General features: G+C 60.1%; 2 protein-coding genes across 5 annotated transcripts in view; both read left to right on the top strand.

Annotated features, from left to right (window-relative positions):
- Positions 1–1,595, top strand: part of WHRN (whirlin) — a 53,307-nt gene extending 51,712 nt beyond the window's left edge. For both annotated transcript variants that reach the window (XM_074556583.1, XM_074556582.1), the window contains one exon: positions 902–1,595. In XM_074556583.1, the coding sequence (XP_074412684.1) occupies positions 902–1,084 (183 nt within the window). In that variant the 3' untranslated portion in view covers positions 1,085–1,595. The remainder of the gene's footprint in view (positions 1–901) is intronic.
- Positions 1,596–2,139: 544 nt separating this feature from the next.
- On the top strand, positions 2,140–20,483 carry AKNA (AT-hook transcription factor). Of its 3 annotated transcripts, none has more exons than XM_074556651.1 (22): positions 2,140–2,502; positions 8,215–8,476; positions 8,585–9,504; positions 9,905–9,979; positions 10,456–10,603; positions 10,966–11,123; positions 11,535–11,594; positions 11,686–11,786; positions 11,888–12,062; positions 12,141–12,268; positions 12,325–12,528; positions 12,705–12,906; positions 12,987–13,093; positions 13,465–13,679; positions 13,838–14,024; positions 14,245–14,418; positions 14,585–14,688; positions 14,834–14,983; positions 15,066–15,167; positions 15,665–15,775; positions 16,027–16,177; positions 16,432–20,483. In XM_074556651.1, exons 2-22 carry the CDS (start codon positions 8,311–8,313, stop codon positions 16,706–16,708), a joined length of 3,915 nt encoding a protein of 1,304 aa, XP_074412752.1. In that variant the 5' UTR covers positions 2,140–2,502; positions 8,215–8,310; the 3' UTR covers positions 16,709–20,483. The 3 variants fall into 3 exon arrangements, with proteins under 3 accessions (XP_074412752.1, XP_074412755.1, XP_074412754.1); XM_074556654.1 differs by having other exon boundaries at positions 2,141–2,502; positions 12,355–12,528; XM_074556653.1 differs by having other exon boundaries at positions 2,141–2,502; positions 16,030–16,177.

The raw sequence follows: 20,483 nt of genomic DNA, 5'->3' as shown, positions 1-20,483 counted from the left end.
GGTGGATGGGAGCCAGGGGACTGAGCCCTCTGGAGCTGTCTCCCTGTTTATTTGGGGCAAAATTCAAGTTATTTACAGCAAAAAAAAAGCAGAGCCGACTCTGCCTTGGTTATTCTTGGCCATCCCAGCTGGCGTCACGCTCCAGGAGCAAGCAGGGGGGAAGCCAAATTCATCCTCTCTCTCCAAAAAGTGAAATATTTCACATCCATCACGTCAGATATGAAATACCTCCCAATTTTTTCCCCCTGCTTGATGCAGGGAGTGGTGGGGTCTCGGGTTTTTGGTTGTTAATTGCAGCCCTGAGATGTGCAGGATGTCTCTGCTTCACCCCACGCAACTGAAGAACGAGTCTGGACTCTTCACTTTTCGGTCTTGAGGTTGTTTATTAATTCTTATCTATAAAATTTTCTTTCTGCCCAGCTGAGATCTGCTCATCAGGGCAGCCACAGGCACTCTGTGTTGTCCTTTTATACTACAAACTACCTATAACATATTTACACTTAATTCCCAATACCTATCACCTGTGTTAGACAGTGCACTTCTACTCTAAACCAATCCCAAAGTGCCAACATCACTGCAGAAAATGGAGAACAAGAAGAAGGACTAGATAGGCCCAGATTCCTCCATCTTGTCCCCATAACCTCCATACCAAAAATCCTAAAATCTACATTTTCACCCTGTGAATATTTTATTATTACACTATTCAAACCTCTGTGACTTTCACATCCTCATACAAAGCTGGTAACTCACTCCAAGGGTCAAAATCAAATCCCCAGGTGTTTTGGGCTGTGTGCCAGGGTCTCTGAGCCCCCTGACAGGTTCCTCGGCAACTCTGGACATCCAGAGGGATGTGCTGAGTTCCCACAGTGGGAGTGTGGTCTGACCGCTCTCTGTCCTGCAGCGGGGTGGCTCGGCACACAACTGCGGGAAGCTGAAGGTGGGACACGTCATCCTGGAGGTGAACGGCACGGGGCTGCGGGGCAAGGAGCACCGCGAGGCCGCCCGCATCATCGCCGAGGCCTTCAAGCTGAAGGACAAGGACTACATCGATTTCTTGGTCACAGAGTTCAACGTGGCCCTTTAGGGGCTGGATTTGGGCAGCACTGGGATGGAGATGGAGGATGGCAGCGAGGTGGGACAGCAGCGTCCCACGGCCCCGCACGCGCACACACACCCCCAGCTTGTCCCCAAATGTCCCCGCACCTGCTGCAGGCTCGCTGCCTGCCTAGGGCACATCCCTTCAAGTTTCCATCCCTGTCCTCTCTGGGGTAGGGAATGTCGTCTCCCCCTCGGCCAGGCTGGGAGCGGGGCAGGAGGACAGCACAGTCTGGGTGTCCCCGCTGTCATTTGAGTGCCACACACAGAGCAAGGTGGGCCCGTGGCTCTGGCTGCAGGGATTTCAGGGGATTGCTGCTCCTTTGGGTGGTCCCCAAGGTGCCCAGGTGGGTGGTGCCAGCCACGGGTGGGGATGCAGAGAGAGCAACCGGAGGCCTTGTAAATCGCTGGCAATGTCGTTGTATTTATATATACAGAGCTTGTGCTTTTAATTTTTCAATAAATCTATCAGGGTAGAAAAAAGGCTGCACTTGCGGGGTGCTTTGGGGCTGGGATGAGGGGGTCAGAAGGGGCAGGGGTGCCAGGATACTTTCCTTAATATTCTGGGAGCTTCCCATGGCTGGCAGGGTGGGTGGGTTGCAGTGGTGGTGAGGGGAGGGGATGCTCTATGTCAGCCCCATCTCATCCTCGACCCATCCAGTCCTTATTCCCATCCTATCCCATGCCCAGTCCTATCCCCATTTCATTCCATCCCACCTCATTATTTCCCGTCTCAATCGCTCCTCATTCCTACCCCATTCCTTTTCCATTCTTATCTCAATCCCTGCCAAGGATCTCTGGGATTGGCCATCCCATGGATCCCTTCCCTTCCCTTCCCTTCCCTTCCCTTCCCTTCCCTTCCCTTCCCTTCCCTTCCCTTCCCTTCCCTTCCCTTCCCTTCCCTTCCCTTCCCTTCCCTTCCCTTCCCTTCCCTTCCCTTCCCTTCCCTTCCCTTCCCTTCCCTTCCCTTCCCTTCCCTTCCCTTCCCTTCCCTTCCCTTCCCTTCCCTTCCCTTCCCTTCCCTTCCCTTCCCTTCCCTTCCCTTCCCGGAATGGGCAGCGCCCCGCCAGGGGGTGCCCGCGCTGCATAAATTATGCCAATGAGGTTCCCTCAACAGCGGCTCTGATTGGCCACCAGCGGCGGGATATGCAAATAAAAAAGGGGCGGTGTTTATGCTGACGACCTCTCGCTCCGCGCGCGGATTGGCGGAGTGCGGCGGGTATGCTAATAGGGGAGGCCACGCCCCCTAGCGCCGCGGGCCGCGCTTTTGTCCGGCGGGGCCGGGCCGGGCTGGATCGGGACAGGGACCGGGACCGGGACAGGGACAAGGATCGGGATCAGAACCGGGATCGGGACCGAGGCAACCCAGCGCCGGCCGAGGAGGCGCCGGCCGGGCCCTCCCTACAGGTGGGCAGCGCGGGGTGAAGGCGCCGCTCCAGCGGTGCCCGCGGGCCAGATGTGCCCCAGCTGTGCCCGGAGGGGCCGGGAATGGCTGAGCTGCTCCCTGCAGCCCCTGCTGCAGCTGGAAGGAAGGACAGAGCCCCCGGGGCTCCGCTGGAGCCACAGCTGGAGGCACAGCTGGAGGCGCAGCTCGCGGGCCCCATCCCGGGGCCGCATCCAGAGCTCCCGGCTCTGCTGAGCCCGGCTTTGCTGAGCCCGGCTCGGGCAGGGCTGGCTGAGATCCCTGGGCAGGGCGAGGGCACCCCCAGCCCTGGCAGGATCCCTGCGGGCGAGGACATGGGACACGGCGGGAGGATGCGGGACACACCGGGAGGATGCGGGACACGCCGCTCCTGACCGAGGCGTGTCCTCCCCACGCCATCGCAGCCTCCGTGGCCCCAGGGAAACTTGTCACAACTTTTCTTCTGACGGTGCCTCCTCCCTGCCGGGGCCGGAGGATTCCGGCAGAGTTTCGTCAGGGGCTGCGGAGGCGGCTCGGAGGCACGGCCGGGGCTCTCGGAGGCTGCGGGGCCGGGAGCTGCCGCCGGCTCCTCCGGGGAAGTCTCCGGGGTAGGTTCAACTTCAGTTCCGTGTTTTATTTAAAGGGCAGCCGTGCTCATGGCAGCCGCCGCTGCCCCAGGGTGTCGTGGGTGTCCCGTGCTCGGTCGCAGCCGCTCGGTGCCTTCCGGGCACGGCTGAAATCGCTTCTTAAAGTTCAAGGGCAGGCGGGGAGAGCGGCAGGGCAGGCACTGGGCTGGGAGAGATGCGGATGAAAAAGGTCCAGGGAGAGCTCAGAGCTACTCCCACTGCTTAAAGGGGCTCCAAGAGAGCTGGAGAGGACAAGGGATGGAGGGACGGGACGCAGGGAATGGCTTCAAACTGACAAAGAGCAGGGCTGGATGGGATATTGAGGAGAAATTCTTTGCTGTAGGAGGTTGAGGCCGTGGGACAGGGAAGCTGGGGCTGGTTCAGCCCAGCACAATCTCCCGGCCGTGTCCCCGCTGCCTCTCTGCCCTGTGCTAAGAAGGGATCTCAGTGGCACCGGCTGTGGTGGGGACAGCGGCAGCGCTCTCCAGACGGGGATTAAGGCTGTCTGTCCTTCAGACCGGGAATTACGGCCATCCGCCCCCGGCCCTGCGGGGATGCAGCCTGGGGATGCACCCGGCGTGTCCCCAGCCAGGACAGGAGGGTCCGTGTGCCAGGGAGGAGGGAGGAAAGAAGAGTTCTCTGTCTTGTTATGGGGCTTTGCTTCGGTGCAAGTGCTGGAAAAATGACATTTCCATGGTGTTTTGGTGCCTCTCCGTGAGGGTGTGCCAGTATGGGGAGCCTCTCCGGCCTCTGGAATTGGGGTGACACGTGGGCTGTGCAGTGATGGTGACAGGCGTGTGCTTTCAGAGGACCAGGGAGGTTTGTCAGGCTCTTCCTCGCTCTGATGGTCCCTCCCTCGTTCTAGTAGGAAATAATGCAAACTAAGAACGCAGCGTTTCCGCTTCTCTGCCCTCTTTCATGGCTATTAAAACGGGGCTCTGTGGGCTTTAAAAAAGGGTTTATACACCAGGAATTTCTCCCTCCTGGAGCACAGACATGCCTTGCCAAGTTTCAGCCCGAGGCCGTTCTGGCCTCCTTCAAACCTCTCTAAAAGAGATGCAAAACATCCATCCCTTGTCTGGGACGGGGGTTAAGCTCCCCCTGCATCCCAGATGGGCACAGATGTGCAGGAGGGGCTTTAACCCGTCTCAGGCAAAGGATTTTTGGGACACAGAGCAGGAGGGTAATTCCACATCACTCAGAGAATGTGGGGATGGAGCTGCGGGGTTTAGAGCCCCCCCATCCCCCCTGCTCTGCCCGGGGCTGACAAGGCAGTGAAGGCAGAGTGACAGCAGCCCTGTCCCCCCCTCGCTGTCACCGAGCGAGCCCTGAGGTGGAGGATGCTCCTGTCTCCTCTGCTGTCAGCACTGATAAACCCAGGAGCCACGATGGCTCCGTGCCGGCCTGGATGGCTGCGGCTTCCCTGCACACGGGGATGAGCTGGGCGGGATCAGCCTCGCACCTCGGTCCTTGCCTGGGGCAGGGATGGGATGGGATGGGATGGGATGGGATGGGATGGGATGGGATGGGATGGGATGGGATGGGATGGGATGGGATGGGATGGGATGGGATGGGATGGGATGGGATGGGATGGGATGGGATGGGATGGGATGGAGCAGGGAGTGGGACAAGGATGGGATCGGGGCAGGGATGGGATGGGGCAGGGAGTGGGACAGGGATAGGATGGGATGGGATTGGGGCAGGGAGTGGGATCGTGGCAGGGATGAGATCAGCGCAGGGAGTGGGACAGGAATGGGATAAGAGATGGGATGGGGCAGGGAGTGAGACAAGGATGGGATCGGGGCAGGGATCAGAGCAGGGAGTGGGACAGGGATGGGATTGCTGCCTGCAGAAAGGATCAGAGGTTTGGAAGGACAGACAGAAACCTGGCAGCACCCAGCAATACTGGCAGCATCCCCCTCTCATCTGAGCCCCTCTGCCCTGAGCCACAATTTGGGACAGCCCTGGCTGGGATTTGTAGGGCAGGAGAGGATTTGAGGGGCTGGGGCAGAGCAGAGTTCAGGGTTTTCTAGCTGAGGCTTTTAAATTTCTTTTTAGCTTTTTGTTGCAAAAAATCCTGGCTTTCAAAGAGGAAAATTAAAGTATATGGATATATTTCTGCACACACATTTGGGATTGTTTCTGTTTGATTTGTGGCTGCTGAGCACAAAGCCACATCATTTTTCAAGCTTTTCTGTGCTCCCATAACCGGGAGAAAACACTTAGAGGGGGGAAAAGAATCTGAGATTTTTTGCTCTTGCCACCATGACCATCAGCAGAGGGATTTTCTGGGAAAGCAATAACTGTGTCTGGGTTTGGATTGCTGTGGGCTGTGCATGTGGGAATCACTGCTCAGAAATGGGGTGACAGCATGTGGGTTAGGCATGGCCTCCTTCAAGAGATGCAAAATCCCCATTGAAGAGGTTAAAGAAATGCCAGAAATGGGTTGGGAATGTTTTAACCCCTTTTATCCCAAGAGAACAGGGCCCCCAGGGTGATGGTTTTTTTTTTAAGTTAGGTCTTATGAGTTCTTAGAGAATTTATTATGCTTGAGATAGCTTAGTTACTTTTAATGGTATAAAATTAGTAGGATGGTTTTTGAGGTAGTGTTGGAAACAGAAAAAGTTTTAATAAAAGGCAAAATAATAAAGCTCTTATAGAGAAAAACTGGGATAGAGGTAAGAGGTTTTTGTTTTTGTTAAAACACTCCACAAAACAAATTATTTCCTTTGTTCTCTTATTTTTTAATGAATTACTTAGGTGAGACTTTTTGGCCTTTGTCTAATTGGGCAGCCCCAGGTTTGAGGTGAAGTCCTAAAGGTCTTGTGAGGTGTCTTTTTACCCAGTTGGGGAGAGAAACTTTTGGACTTCTTGCCTTTTTAAGTAGACAAAGAATAATTTGGTCACTCTGTCAATAGAAAACACATTCCTATACCCAGGCTCCTTTCACCCAGCACTCTCCTGTGGGAACCCTGAGTGTGGTTTTTGGGGTCCCTCATGACTCTGGGATCCTGCAGAGCTCCAGGTGGGATGGGAGGCACTCAGTGGGGATCTCTGGGGTGTGTGTAAGGAAACATCCCAGCCCAGGGAGGAGCTAAAGCCAAAATCCTTCTTTGGTTTCGGTAGCTCAGGGTCTGAAGAATCCCATCTCCCCTGGTGGCAGGAGAAGCTGTGGAGCATCTCCAGGTGTGGGGAATGGAGTTATCCACTCATTATGGGGGGGAAAACCTCATGCAAACCCCCAGGAGGTTTGCCAGACCCTAAGGGATGCTTTGGGGTTTGCTCCTGCCTGAAATGCCCCAAGGATGCAGGCAGGGCTGGGAGCAAGGCTGGTGCAAGGATGATGCCCTTGATGCCAGGCAGTGCTGGAAAATAACCTCAAACCTCACAAACACCCAAGGAATTTGCAGAACTGAGGCTTGGGAGGGGATGAGAGGACTTTTCCCAGAGCGTGTGGGTGCTGTGGGTAGGTTTAGTCCTCATCATCCCCATCCCTGAGCCAGCAGCACCCCAAAATCACCACAGCACCCTCTGGCTAAGAGCAGCCACCCCAGGGATCGTGCTGTGGTTTCATTAGCTTGTCAAGCTGTCCTCTGCGTGCCACTAATTACACATTAACGAGCTGGCTTAATTGGCTGCCTGTGAATGTGCCAAGACAGGCCACAGTGGCTGGGTGCAGCCACAGCATCCCTGGGAGTGTGAGCAGCATCTCAGGATGGACCCTCCTTTTGGAAATCTGGGGGAATTTCCAAGGATGGCTGAATTTTGGGGCTTTAAAGCTCAATTTTAGGTGTCCTGGAAAATCCTCATGCTGATGTTTTATGGACCAACTGCTGATGGTCCCAGGGATCTCCCTCCCCTCTTTTCCTACAGCATTTTGCTCTGAACTGGATTAAAAATAAAGGTTTTGATAGAAAATGCTGAGGGAGGAGGGCTCAGCCCCCACTGCGCAGGGCCGGATGGGGTTAAAACTTTGCGGCCACCTGCAAACTTGCAGGAAACATCATTTCCTCCTTCTGCAAAAGCTGGGCTGCCCCACAGGCACAGGAAGGTTTCGGGGGGCTCGGTTTTCATGGGGTCACAGTGATGGGGATGTCCTGAGGCTGCTGGTACAGGGTGAGTGTCCCTGCATGGGGCTGGAGGTGCCTGGTTTGGTTCCCCGGGGCAAAATTTGAGTTTATGGGGCTCCAATCCAGCAGAGGGGTTGGAAACCCCGTAGCCTTTCTTGCCACACTCCACATTTGGGGTTTTGGCATCCGGCTGCTGGCGGAAGCCCCATGTGGGGTGAGGGGAGAGCTCATGCTTTGGGATCATCAGGAGAATTTGTGTGTCAGGTCTCTGCTGTGACCCCACACCCAGAGGGCTCTTTGGGGTGCTCCTGCTGGTGGTCCCCAGGGTGTGGCTGCCCAGCTGGGGTGACATCTACAGGGTGCCACCATGGGCTGGGTGTTCCTAGGGAGGGGGACAAACCTTTTGGGGTGGCCCTGAGGGACTCCTTCCCCACGAGGACCTTAGTGCTGGCAGAGATGTGGCAGCTCCAGCTTCAGAGTGGGATGCACAGTGGGGGGGTCTGATCCGAGGGTGTCTCCCCTGTCATCAGGGGTTACTCTTGTCCCCAGGATTTGGGGGACAGGGAAGAGCCTCCCAATGTGGGGGACAAACCTTTTGGGGTGGCTCTGAGGGGCTCCTTCCCCACGAGGACCTCAGTGCTGGCAGAGACATGGCAGCTCCAGCTTCAGGGTGGGATGCGGTCTGATTCGAGGTGTTCCCCCCATCATCGGGGTTTTGCTCTTGTCCCCGGGATTTGGGGGACAGGGAAGACCTTCCCAACGTGGGGGACATTTAGGGGTGGCCCTGAGGGGCTCCTTCCCCACAAGGACCTCAGTGCTGGCAGAGATGTGGCAGCTCCAGCTTCGGGGTGGGATGCAGAGTTGGGGGGGTCTGATCCGAGGTGTCCCCCCCCCTGTCATTTATAAGGAGCACCCCCCGAGGGTTGCTCTTGTCCCGGGATTTGGGGGACAGGGAAGACACCTCAAGCAGAGCCCACCATGTCCCGCTGAGCATCCCCCCCTCTCCCCCGGCCCCCCCCAGGACGCGGCGGCGATGCTGTGACCTACATTCGCGACAAGGAGGTCCCCAGCCCGCCGCCACCGCCGCCGGGCCATGAAGCGACACAAGTGAGGGGCCATGGCCAGCCTGGCACCATGGCTGCGCTGGACGCAAACAGAGCCGACGCGCTGGCACGGCGAGCAGGAGGAGGAGGAGGAGGAGGAGGAAGAAGACGACTTTGAAAGGCGGATGGACGAGGATGGGGTCATCGGCCTGGGGGAGGGCGCCAGGAGCCCCCCGTGGGGTGAGTCCTGCCCACAGGGGGTGGTCCCGAATGTCGCCGGAGCCGCTGGAGCGGAGGACACGGGCCGGGTGTGGGTGGTGACAGCCCCGCCGTGCCGCTGTTTTGCAGGTGGCAGCGAGGAGCTGCAGGAGGGGTCCCCGGCACACGAGGGGCGATGGCAGCCGCGGCAGGAGCCGGCCGAGGAGGATGAGGAGCGGGGCAGCTCCGGGGGGGACGAGGGACCCTGGGGGGCGGAGAGCGATGGGGATCCCTACCCTGAGCTGTCCTCGGGGGGCTGCTGGGGCTCGGGCTCCAGCGGCAGCCCCGAGGCCATGAGGGACCGTCGGGCTCTGTGCCAGCCCCGGGGCTGCAGCACGGACGGCGGGGACACCTCAGGGCTCTCGGACACCAGCCCTGGCCCTGGCACCCCGTCCCGCCAGCTCCGGGGCTGGGACACGGCCGGGGTGCACAGGCAGGAGTGGAGCCCCAGACGGAGCCTCCCCCTGCAGCTCTCCCCCGATGGCCCCGAGCGTTTCCCCGAGCCCCAGAGGGCTGGCACAGGGATGGCACCCGCTGGCGTGGCACCCACCGGGCAGCCCCAGGGCACCGGGAATGCCCCGGCACCCCAAGGGCACGGCAGATCCCGAGTGCCCAAGAAAGCAGCGCCCGCCGTGGTGCCCCCCAAGGCCGCCCGGCAGTCGCGATCCCTGAGCCCCCGGAGGCGAACGGGTGCCAAGGGGACAAAGGATCCCTCGGGAACGGGCACCGAGGGCACCCAGTACGGCCGAGGGCGCCTCAACCACCCCCTGCCCGACCTGTCCAAGGTGGAGGCGCGGGTGAAGTTCGACCAGAGCTACCGCCCGCCCCGGGGCCGGGTGCTGCCCGCCCGCCCCCGCGGCCCCGTCGGCTTCAAATCCCCGGCCGAGATCGTCCGGGAGGTGCTGCTGAGCAGCGGGGAGGGCGCGTCCCCGCAGCCCCCCAGCACGGCCGGACTGCCGCAGGAGCTCAGGTCCCCCAGACAAGCCACGGCGCTGGTGCAGCAGCTCCAGGTAACGCCCGGCTCCCCCCGTACAGCCGTACTGGGAGGGTCTGCAGGGTGGGGGGAGACATGGGGGTGTCACTGCCTCTGGGACCCTCATGGGGTGTGGTGCTGGTCATGCCTTCCTCGTCCTGCATGGAGCTGGGAAGGAGGGAAGGAGCAGGGATATGGGCAGTGCTCAGCCTGGGACAGGATGCTCTTGTCCCCCTGAGATGGCGGTCACCCCAGAGAGCTTGTGACCCTCAGGATGTTTGTCCCCTGGGAGGAGAGGGGGCTCTCCCCACACGGAGAAACGGGGGCACGTCTGCACAGAGGGGTCGGGTGTTTTAGAGAGGGATTTTCTGCACCCCACCCATGGGACTCCCCCCCGGTGCCGGGTGCTGTCCCCCACTGGTGTCCCCTCCCCGCAGGACGACTACCACAAGCTGCTGACCAAGTACGCCGAGGCTGAGAACACCATCGACCAGCTGCGCCTGGGCGCCAGGGTGGGTGGGGGCTCAGGATGCCTGGGGGAGTTCCCCTCTCTGCTCCCCCTGCCCTGAGGTTCTGAGTTGTGCCTTCCTCCCCCGGCCCCCCTCCTCTTCCTCCTGCCGGGGAGCTGCGGTTAAGCGGTCCCAGCCCAGGGAGGGGGTTGAGGCCACAGCAGAGCCCACAGCAGCCCGGGGAGCTCCGTGCCCATCTTGCCTGGCGGGGTCCCCTCTGTGCCAGGCGGTGGCAGAGCCGGATTGTTCCTGGAATGGTGGGGCACATCTCTGAGATGGCAGGAAGCGCGTCCCCGTGTCACCTCTGCTGCCGCGTGGGTGGGGAAACTGAGGCAGGGCTGTGCCAACCGCCCCCCGCACGCGTGTCCCCACCTTCACCGCACCCACTGCTGTGCCCATGGGGTGCTTCGGGGTGCCCCAGGGCACGGTGGGTGGGTCGGGGTGCGGGCTGGCTGCCCAAACCCGCTCTCCCTGCCCAGGTGAGCCTGTTCTCCGACCCGCCGCAGCCCAGCCGCAGCCTTGCCGTGGGCACTGTGGCCACCGGGAGCCCAGTGATGACCCTGAGCATCCCGCAGGCACGGACAGCGGCTCTGGGCATGGCCGCAGCCCCTGCCTCGCCAGCTGCAGGTGTGTTCATCCGTGTCCCACAGCCCCACACCTCACAGCTGTGTTGATCCACATCCCACAGCCCCACACCTCACAGGTGTGGTGATCCATATCCCACAGCCCCACACCTTGCAGGTGTGATGATCCACATCCCACAGCCCCACACCTCACAGGTGTGGTGATCCACATCCCACAGCCCCACACCTCACAGCTGTGTTGATCCACATCCCACAGCCCCACACCTCACAGGTGTATTGGTCCATGTCCCCTGCCTAGCTCACGGCCCTCCCACTCCAATTCTGAGGGGATTGTCCCCCACAGCCCCTTCCCCACACTGGTGTCACCAGTCCTGCAGTGTCCCTTGTCCTCGTGTTTTCTCACAGTTGCAGCCCCGGGACTGTCAGAGCAGGGGGGTTCAGCCCAGCCTCAGTCCCCTCCTCCACCCGGGGGGCGCTGCCCCACCTGCCCCGGGCTGTGCTGCTGCCCCGGCCCCCGGCTCACCCGGGCCCTGGCGGGGCAGAGCCGCCGGCTGCAGGCACAGGTGAGGACCGGGGGGCTGCTGGGGTATGGGGTATGGAGAGATGCAGGAAAGGGGGGTGCTGGGGGGGGCTGCATGGAGAAGGGCTTTTGGGGAGTGCTGGTGGAGGCTGTGGGGCAGCAGGGAGGGGATTTGGGGGGAGTTCTGGGGGGGGACTATGGAGATAGGCTGGGGAGGCGCTGCTGGGGGCAGCTGTGGAGGGGGTCTGGATGGGAGGGGTTGGGGGAAATGCTGTGGGGAAGAGGGAGTGTTGTGGGGTGCTGGGAAGGGAAGGGAAGGGAAAGGAAGGGAATAAGAAGACTGGGGAGGGGGCTGCAATGGGGGATTACACTGGAGATCCCTGGGGATATTTCATATGGGGGGGTGCCGGGGGAGCACAGTAGGGCCAGGCTCAGCCCGTCCAACCCCGGCCAGGTGGAATCCTTCGAAAGCTGGGTGCATGCAGGGGCCCCCACGCCCTCAGAACAGCTCCAGGTGCGTCAACCCCTTCCCAGACCCCAGCCTGGGGGCACGGTGGGTGCCCAGGGCCCACTGGACAGGCTCGGACCGCGCTCTTGTGCTGCAGAGGATGAGGATGCTGAAGGACGCACAGGATGCGCTGGAGCGGGAATACCTGCGGGGCCGGCAGCAGCTCCCGGCAGCTGCGGGGAGGTTTGATCCGGACCGGTACGGGCTCCATCCCCCTGCCACCCCCTCCCCAGAGCCGCCGGAATGTCCCCGGGGGAGTCTCTGTCCCCCCCCCCGCACTGATGGCTGGTGTCTTGCAGGGCAGTGGAAGGGGAGATTTACCGCCTGGGGCTGCGCCTGGAGGGGCTGAGGGAGCGGCTGGAGCCGGGGGGCAGGCGGCAGTCCCTCCCTCAGCCCCTCCCTCAGCTCCCCCCGCAGCCCCGCTGTCCCCAAGCCCCATCCCCACCACCGGCCGCCCACTCCTCGTGCCTTGAGGTGAACTGGGGGTGCAAAGGTTCCCCACCCCTCTGCATTTATGGGGGGGTTGCCCCTCTTACTCCCTTGTGCCCACAGAGCCCTGCGCTGGTGGAGGATCCTCAGGGGACTGCAGGGGACAGCGAGGGGGTGGCAGGGGGGCTGCCCTGGCCCCTCTGGCACAAGCAGCGCCAAGTGGAGGAGGATTTTGGGGAGCTGCTGGAGCAGTGAGTGCCCTCACAGCGGGGCAGGGGGGGCACGGGCACAGGGCATGTCCCCAAAGCCGCCCCCTCCTGCCCGCGGGTCCCCCCAGGTACAAGCACTTCAAGTCCTTGCCGGAGTCGCTGAGCCTGGAGCAGCTGAGCCTGGTGGGGAGCCAGTCCCAGGAGGAGGTGGATGCACCCACGGCAGGGGATGGTGGCCCCAGCAAGGTCCCCTGCAGGACACGGTCACTCGAGGAGGAGCCCAGCCTCGAGCCCTTGGCCTTGTAAGTGCTGTGGGAGGTGGGGGTGAGCAGGAGGTTTGACATCAGGTCTCCAGTTTTATTTACCTTAGGGTTAACAACTCCATGGCACAGCTGGACAAGGACATCTCCCCACAGGACATTTCCCCGTGCCTGGGTTTGCTCTGCCCCATCATTCCCGCTCCATCCCCTCCCCACAGGCACCTCCCACAGAGAAGAGCTGCGACTCTTCCCCCCAGAGGACCCGCAAACCTGGAGGAGACACTGGGCCACCCCTCCCCTGCCCCTGCTGAGGAGCCACCAGCCTCTGCCAAGCCCTCCCTGGGGGTCCCTGGGCCACCACGAGTGTCCCTGTCCCTCGGTGGGACAGGCAGCGGTGCCACCCAGCCTGGGCCCCACAAGGTGAGTCTCTGGGGCTGCGGATCCTCGCCTGAGAGGCCCCCCAGCTGGGCACCCACCCTGCTGTCCCTGTCCCTCTGCAGGAGCAGCGCATCGTGTCCCCAGAGACCGACAGTGGCTTCGTGGGCTCGGAGGCCAGCAGGGTGTCACCCCCCGTGCACACCCCCGAGCAACATCCCCCCGGCCCAGGGTACGGCCCTGCCTGCGGCGTTTGGGGGATTTGAGGAGCAGGGGAGGCACTGAAGGTGTGAGGAGCAGGGTTGGAGATGTGCAGATGATCTTTCAGTTCCTTCCAACCCAAGCTGCTGTCCTGCAGTTCAATGATTCTGTCAGCTTTGCTGAGAATAATCTTTTGGAATCAGTTTCCTGATACCTGAGCTAGCAACACTTTTTTCAACTCACACTGCAGGAAGTGTACTCTTTCTCACACTGTGTTGCCGTAATGATGCTCTTGGGATATAAAGAGAAGAAAGTTAAAAAAGAGTAGCTCTTTTTAAAAGACAAGCTCCTGTGGCCAGGGGGAGCCCTGGGGCTGCCTGCATGACCTGTCCCTTTCTCCAGGGCTCCGGGCTCGCTGGGACCCTCCGTCCCCATCCCCAGCAGCCTCCGCACCCCACGGGAGAAAGAGACGACCCCGCTTCCCTCCGAGACAGCACTGATGGGCATCTACCCCCCGAGGGGTACAGGGGAGCCCCCCAGCAGCCCCTCTGAGAGCAGCTCCCCCCCTCGCTGGGCTGAGGGCAGCGAGGTGGGACCCGACCCCGACGGTGACGGCAGTGAGTACACGGGACTCAGCTAGGGAGAGAGATCTGGGGGTCCTGCTTCTGTGGCTCTGGTTTTTGGGGTTCCCAGACCTCCTTGTGGTGCTGGAGACACCCTCCTTGGAGGGAGATGTGTCCCAGTCTATGCTCACTGTGCTGCCCTTGCTCCCCAGCTCACACGGACTCGGAGGTGGGAGACAGGAGCTGTGCCAGCGCCGGTGGCCGCCCCCCAGCCATGGCCAGGAGCCCCACCAGCCCCCTGCCCTCGCCCCAAACGCCATCCCCCACCCTCCTGTCCCCCGATCTGCCGTCCGTGGACCCGGCTCACTGTGACCTGCTGGGCTCCCGTCTGGAGCGCGAGTGAGTGCCTGTGTCCCCAGACCCCCTGGGTGACACAGGGACCCCCCCAGAGGCACCCACTGGGCACTGGATGCCAGCCCAGGCTTGGTTTGGGGAGGGTCCCAGCTGCTGGGTGCCGGTGGTGGGGATGTGGTCTCTGGAGGGGGGTGCTGATGCTCACCAGCACTGCTGGGGTCCCTGCTGGCTGCACCCCCTCACTGGGCCGTGTGTCCTGGGGCAGCCAGGCCATCCGGGCGCTACAGGACGAGGTGTGGCGGCTGCGGCGGAGGCTGGAGGAGAGCCTATGCCACTCCCGCAGCTACCCCGAGGGAAAAGCCACTCCCCGTGTCACCCCGGGCAGGATGCAGCCGCCGGCCAGCGCACCATCGGCCCCGCAGGACGCGGCACCCTCGGGGTAGGTGCCAGGGGGGACCCGGGGGGTGTGGGGGCAGCGTGGGGACACGCCCGGCCTGAGCCTGTCCCCATCTCTGCTGTGACCAGGGAGGGGTTTGGCTTGAAGGGACTGGTGGGTGGAGGTGGTGACAGTAGAGGCGGTGACAGCATTTCTGTCCCCTGTGCAGGCAGCCGAGCCCCCCGGTGCGGGGCAGGGCGGCCCCCGGGGTCACACCCATGCGGAGGGGCAGGTCGGCATCGCTGCCACGGGACAAGCCCGAGCTGGACCTCGGTAAGGGTGGTGGGGACAGAGGGGACATGTCCTCCCTGCGTGCCACTTGCCCTCTCCAGGATGCTGTGGGGCTGCAGGACCGTGGGGACCAGGTCCTGGTGGTCCCACAGACCCCACAGTGCTCAGCCTAGGGTGGGTCCTGCAGGTCTGGAGCTGGGTCCCGGGGGATGCCACCCCCCTTCCCTGTCCTCTGCCACAGCCTCCGAGTCAGAGCCCGGGCCCCGGGCACCCCCAGCCCTGCGGAAGCACCTTGGGAAGCCCCCGGCGGCGGTGACATTCCGGGGACAGCACGCAGGTGGGTGCTGGTCGGTGGTGGGGCTGAAGGTGGCCGTCCCCACCCAGGGGACCCTGGCCATGCTCACGCTGGGGTTTGGCAGGGACACGGTACCAGGCAGGGACACCACATGCCACCGCGGCACCCCGAGAAGAGCCGGGCACCTCGGGGTGTCCCCGATGTCACAGGGGCAGGATGGTATCAGGTGAGTAGCCCACAGCCCTTCCAGCCTTCCCTACCACCCCAAACAGCTGCTAATGACCTTAATTAGTTACCTGGAGAAGCTTAGGGAGGGGACAAACCCATTCCTCATGGCCTGAGGCTCTCCTCACTGTCCCTTGGCCAGACCCCACTGTCCCCTAGGGGGATGCCCTGACCTCGTGGGGGTCCTGCAGGGGTCAAGCCTCCTTTGCCATCTGTTTGTCTGTGCCTGTGTGGGCAGAAATACCTGGGATTCCCTGGGATTGCTGGGACTCCCTGAGATTGCTGGGATTCCCTGGACTTCCAGATGTCACTGGCAGCACTGTCACCTGTCCCCAGCTCTGTCCCAGGTGCCAGTGCAGACCCCACCTTTGCAGACCCCCCTTTCCCTGCAAGGAAAGCCCCCCTGCCCATCTCATCAGCCCCGCCAAACAACTCAGCTCTTCCCAACCATCCCTGGCTGGAAGGGCAGGGGACATTCCTGGTGTCCTCTCTCCACAGCTGCATCTGGGGGAGGTGACACCCCCCGGCAGCCCCAGCACAGCACCCCCAGGAGAACGTCCTGCCCCACCTGCCGGGCACCCACAGGCACCAGGGACACAGCCACACACGGTGGGTGACAAGGGTGACATGTGCCTGGCACAGCTCCTCACTGTGTGGGGGCTGGCTGGTGGGACAAGGAACAACCTCAGCCCCCTGACAATGCCAGGGGACTGTGCCCACCCAGTGTGGCACAGGGGGTGATGGCACTGGGGCTGCTACTCCATGTGCACCCCTGGGGACACCAAACCCCCATAGGGACATCTAACCCCCATGGGGACACTGAACCCCCATGGGGACATCTAACTCCCTTCCTCCCTCAGCAGAGCGTGGCCCTGGTGGCTCCTGTCCCCCAGGTCCCCACGCTGGAGCCCAGAAGCCGGAGCAACCTGGAATTTGGTACTTGGCAGCCCCCCCTGCTGCCACTGTCTGCCTGGCACCCGTCCCCCTTGTGCCTTACGTGCCCTCCATGCTGTAAGGATGCCCTGGGGCTGGGAGGGGGCTCAGGGGGGTCAGCATCCCCCAGGGGTGAAGGGGGAACCAGGAGGGACTGTCCCCACCCTAGAGATCCACTGTGGGGTGACACTGCCACCAGCTCCTCTGGGGACAAGCTGTTTAGGGGGTGGTGCTGTGGGGTGGGCATGGAGGAGATGGGGAAGAGGGATGGAGAGAAGGTGGGGTGGTGGCACAGCCCCCATCACTGAGCCTGTGTCCCTTCTTCTTCCCAGCTACTGCTCCCCAGCAGTTCCTACCTCAGCCCCAGGCCTGGCCGGGGTCCCCCTCGCTGTCCCCGCGGGTGCCAGGCGGGCAGAGCGTCCTCCCCGGCCCCAGGGCCACCAGCACTGCCTGAGCCTGGAGCTGGATGAGCTGGAGGAGCTGAACTGGTGCCTGGGCCGGGCTGTGGAGGCTGCCCAGAGCGCCAGGCTGAGCTCCAGCCGCCTCAGCCGGGCCCTGGCCGCAGAGCTGGGCCGGCCGCGGGGCCTGCGCGGCTCCTGCCTCTTCTGAGGGCCCTGCTGCCACCTCCAGGGCCTCCGTGACACCAGGACACAGGGATGGACCCCTCAGTGTCCCTGCACTGTGTGCCCCCTGTCAAACATGGGGGCAGAGGTACCTCCAGGCCCTCTGTGCCACAGGAGAGGAGAATGGGGCCCTCATTGTCCCAGCACGGCATGCCCCCTGTGAGACCTGGGGCCTGAGGTGCCTCCAGAGCCTCTGTGCCACCAGGAGAGGATGGACCCCTCACAGCATCCCTCACTGCGTGCCCCCTGCCAAACATGGGGCCAGAGGTACCTCCAGACCTTCTGTGCCACAGGAAAGGAGAATGGGCCCCTCAGTGTCCCAGCATGGCATGCCCCCTGCGAGACCTGGGGCCTGAGGTGCTTCCAGACCCTCCATGCCACCAGGAGGGGAGGATGGGCTCTTTATTGTCCCTGCACTGCATGCTCCCTGCTAAATCTGGGGCCAGCAGTTCTGGAGGCAATTCCATACCCTCTGTGCCCCACCAGGAGAGGAGGATGGGCTGCTCACAGCATCCCTGCACTGCATTCCCCCTGACAAACGTGGGGCCAGCCGGGCCAGAGGTACCTCCAGACCTTCTGTGCCACAAGGAGAGGAGGATGGGCCCCTCATTTTATCTGTCCTGTGTGCCTCCTGCCAAACTTGGGGCCAACAGGGCTGGAGGCACCTCCAGACCCTCTGTGCCACCAGGAGATGGAGCCCTCAGTGTCCCTCACTGCATGCTCCCTGCCAAACCTGGGCCACAAGGGCTGAATGCACCTCCAGATCCTCCATGTCACCAGGAGAGGAGAATGGGTCCTTCAGTGTCCCTCACTGTGTGCCTCCTGCCAAACCTGGGGGCAGCAGGGCTGGAAACACCTCAGAGGTTCCTGCCCTGGCTCCCATCCCTCTCCTGCCCTCCCTGCAGTCCCTGCATGGTCTGTCCGTCTGTCTGTCCCTCTCCAGGACCCCCCAAACTGCAGGAGGAGGGAAGGTGTGGGCAGAATCCTCCAGCCTTCCTCAGCCCTATTCCCTGGGAGCAGTGAGGTGTTCCCTTAAGGCTGTGGCCACCCCACCCTGAGCACTTCTGGGGGTGCTCTGACCTCGTGTGGGTCGAGCCCCCTTGGCAGCTGTGTTTACCTCTGTGCCTGTGTGGGCAGAATTCCCTGGCATCCCCTGGCATTCCCTATTCCACCTTTTCCAGGCCTCCTCAGGGGGCTCTGCCCTGTGCCCTCTGCCCTTGGACTTGAACCCAGCAGGATCCTCCCTGGGGAAATTTATTTTTTTGTTGGTTTTTAAGTGAATTTTTTAGCTAAATCACTCTTTGGAGTGTTGATTGATTATCTATAATGTGTGTGTGTGTGATATATGTGTATCTATAAATGGATATATCTAGATATAGGCATATCTATATTTAGTTTTATGTCTATAGAGATACAGATATAAATAGATCTGTGTATGTCCAGATCTGTATCTGATTCTATAGATATATCTTTCTACAGATACATATATATAAATATTCTGGTTTGCATTTCCAGCACAACCCTTAGGGCATTTGTGGGGTTTTTTTCTGGTCATCCCTGGATGTGGCCACCCACAGCATCATCCAGGCAGAAAATAAAATGAAGGATTTGAGGTTTTTCCCCTGGGATCCTCAGGGAAGCTGGGCTGGTGGAGGAAAAATCACCTGAGACCAAAGCAGGTGTGGGGCTGTGGAGCCCCTGTTCCTCCCAGCTGGGTTTCTAAGGAGTTAATTCCTATTTTTTAGGGAAAAGGATGTGTTTGGGGCAGCTTTTCCAGGGATGGGTCCAGCCAAACCCCCTCCTCCACCCCTCAGCCTGTGTTCATCTGTAGGACCTACCTGAAGTGCCAGTGTCAAATGTATTTATTTTTCTTTTATTTGTTGTACAAATTCCCACATTTGGAGGGAGGGAACAGTGAAGGACTCAGGTCTGGAGCCTTCCAAGCTCCTCCTGAGCCTGATCCTGACATGAGCCCAGAGGGTTTGGGAATGGGGCTGTCCCTTCCTCCTTTTTTGGGCCAAGAGGGCTGGGTTTGGGGGATTTAAAAGAGGTTTGGGGGATTTAAAAGAGGTTTGAGGGATTTTAAAGAGGTTTGGGGGATTTAAAAGAGGTTTTATGTTTCTCTGGTTGCCTCTGCTCATGCCTGTGCCCCAAGCTGGAAGCTGTGACTCCCCCAGCCCAGGCAGGGCGTGATAGGAACATGTGGAAAGTGTGGTTAATTATTCCAAATGCAGTAGCCAGGACCAAATGTTGTTATTTTTCCCTTATCCCCTATTTTTTAACGCCCAGCAGAGCCACTGGGATGGTATTTTGTACGAAGAAATCACCTATTTTTGAAGGAAATAAATGCAGTTGGATGACTCGTGTGCTGATTTTCCTTCCCAAAGCCACTCCTAGGGGGAGGTTTGGCATCACCACACCAGGAGCCCTCCCTTGGGGTTGGAGGGAATATTTTCCCATGCCTTTTCCCTGTTTTTCTGGCCCTGAGGGAGCAGCAGAGCACAGCCCCAGTTGCACTAGGAATGGAGATCGCTTTTATTTAGTCACTCGAGTGCTTTAGTACAGAAGAACAGATATACAGAGATGATACATGTTTGTGCTTCAACACTTTCAAACATTTAGATTCCAGTAATTTCAAGGTAAACAAGTTCCAAGACAGACTAGATTATTTTTTTTTAAAGTTTTCCTTTTTGATAAATTATTTTTTATATAAATAACTGTAACAGAAAAAATAATAATAATAATAATGTCCAACATACAAGATCCTGAAGCATTTGCATTGCTAAACCAAAGAGGAACAGAAACGGGCTGGGAGACCAAAGGGGAACCAACAAATATCAGTGCAATGATACAGCCTTTGCCCTAAAAATATATATTTAACTTTATGGGCAAGGAGCAGACGGGAAAGGAAGGGAAAAGGGAGGGCTAACCACCAACGAGGCAAGAAAGAGCAATTTTAGGGTAGGAAAAGGGGGCTCACAGCCTTCAGGGGGAAGAGAACAAAACCATAGACCCCAAAATATTGCAGTGCATCTAAAGGCAAGGGAACAGGGGGGCAATCCAGGGGCGTCAAATAAAAACCCAACTAAAATCAGAGGTTTAGGGAAATCACTATACACCAAGCTCGTAAGAACGTCACAAGACACAGTCATTAATATACACAGAGTCCAGAGGGTTTGGGGGGGGGCCTTGGGAGTTTGGGGGGCCCCAGAGGGATTTTGGGGAGGGCCCAGAGGAGTTTTAGGGAGGGCCCAGAGGAGTTTTGGGGGTCTCAGGGTGACGGCACGCTCAGAAACGCTTCACCACGGGACGACACGAGCGGAGCTGGGCACGGGCACCGAGCTCCCATGGGGATGGATGGATGGAGAGAGGTATCCATGGAGAGATAGCTCAGATATATATATATATAAAATAGCTTTTTATTTTATATATATATATATTTTTGAAGGAATTCCCAGAGAGGGAGGCAGGGCTGCAGCAGGGCTATGCAAGCAGATGGGCCCCAGCTCCCAGTTTTGACCGGTTTGGTCCCTTTTCACACGGGAATTACCACGCTGTGAAGCGTCCTGGCTGCACTCCCACACCACCCCCTCCCAAAGTCCCACCCAGATGTTGGCGTGCACATCTGGCAGGAGCACCCACCACCCCAAAAGCCATGGGACAGATGGTGGTGCCAGCCTGGTGCCCACCTGAGCAGTGGCTGGAGCGGTGTGGGGTGTCCGTCCATCTGTCCTCCCGTCCACACAAGACCCCAATGAGGA

This window comes from Zonotrichia albicollis, chromosome 21 (assembly GCF_047830755.1).
Source record: "Zonotrichia albicollis isolate bZonAlb1 chromosome 21, bZonAlb1.hap1, whole genome shotgun sequence".
Taxonomy (NCBI): Eukaryota; Metazoa; Chordata; class Aves; order Passeriformes; family Passerellidae; genus Zonotrichia; species Zonotrichia albicollis.
This window is presented reverse-complemented; position numbering and strand designations above follow the sequence as displayed.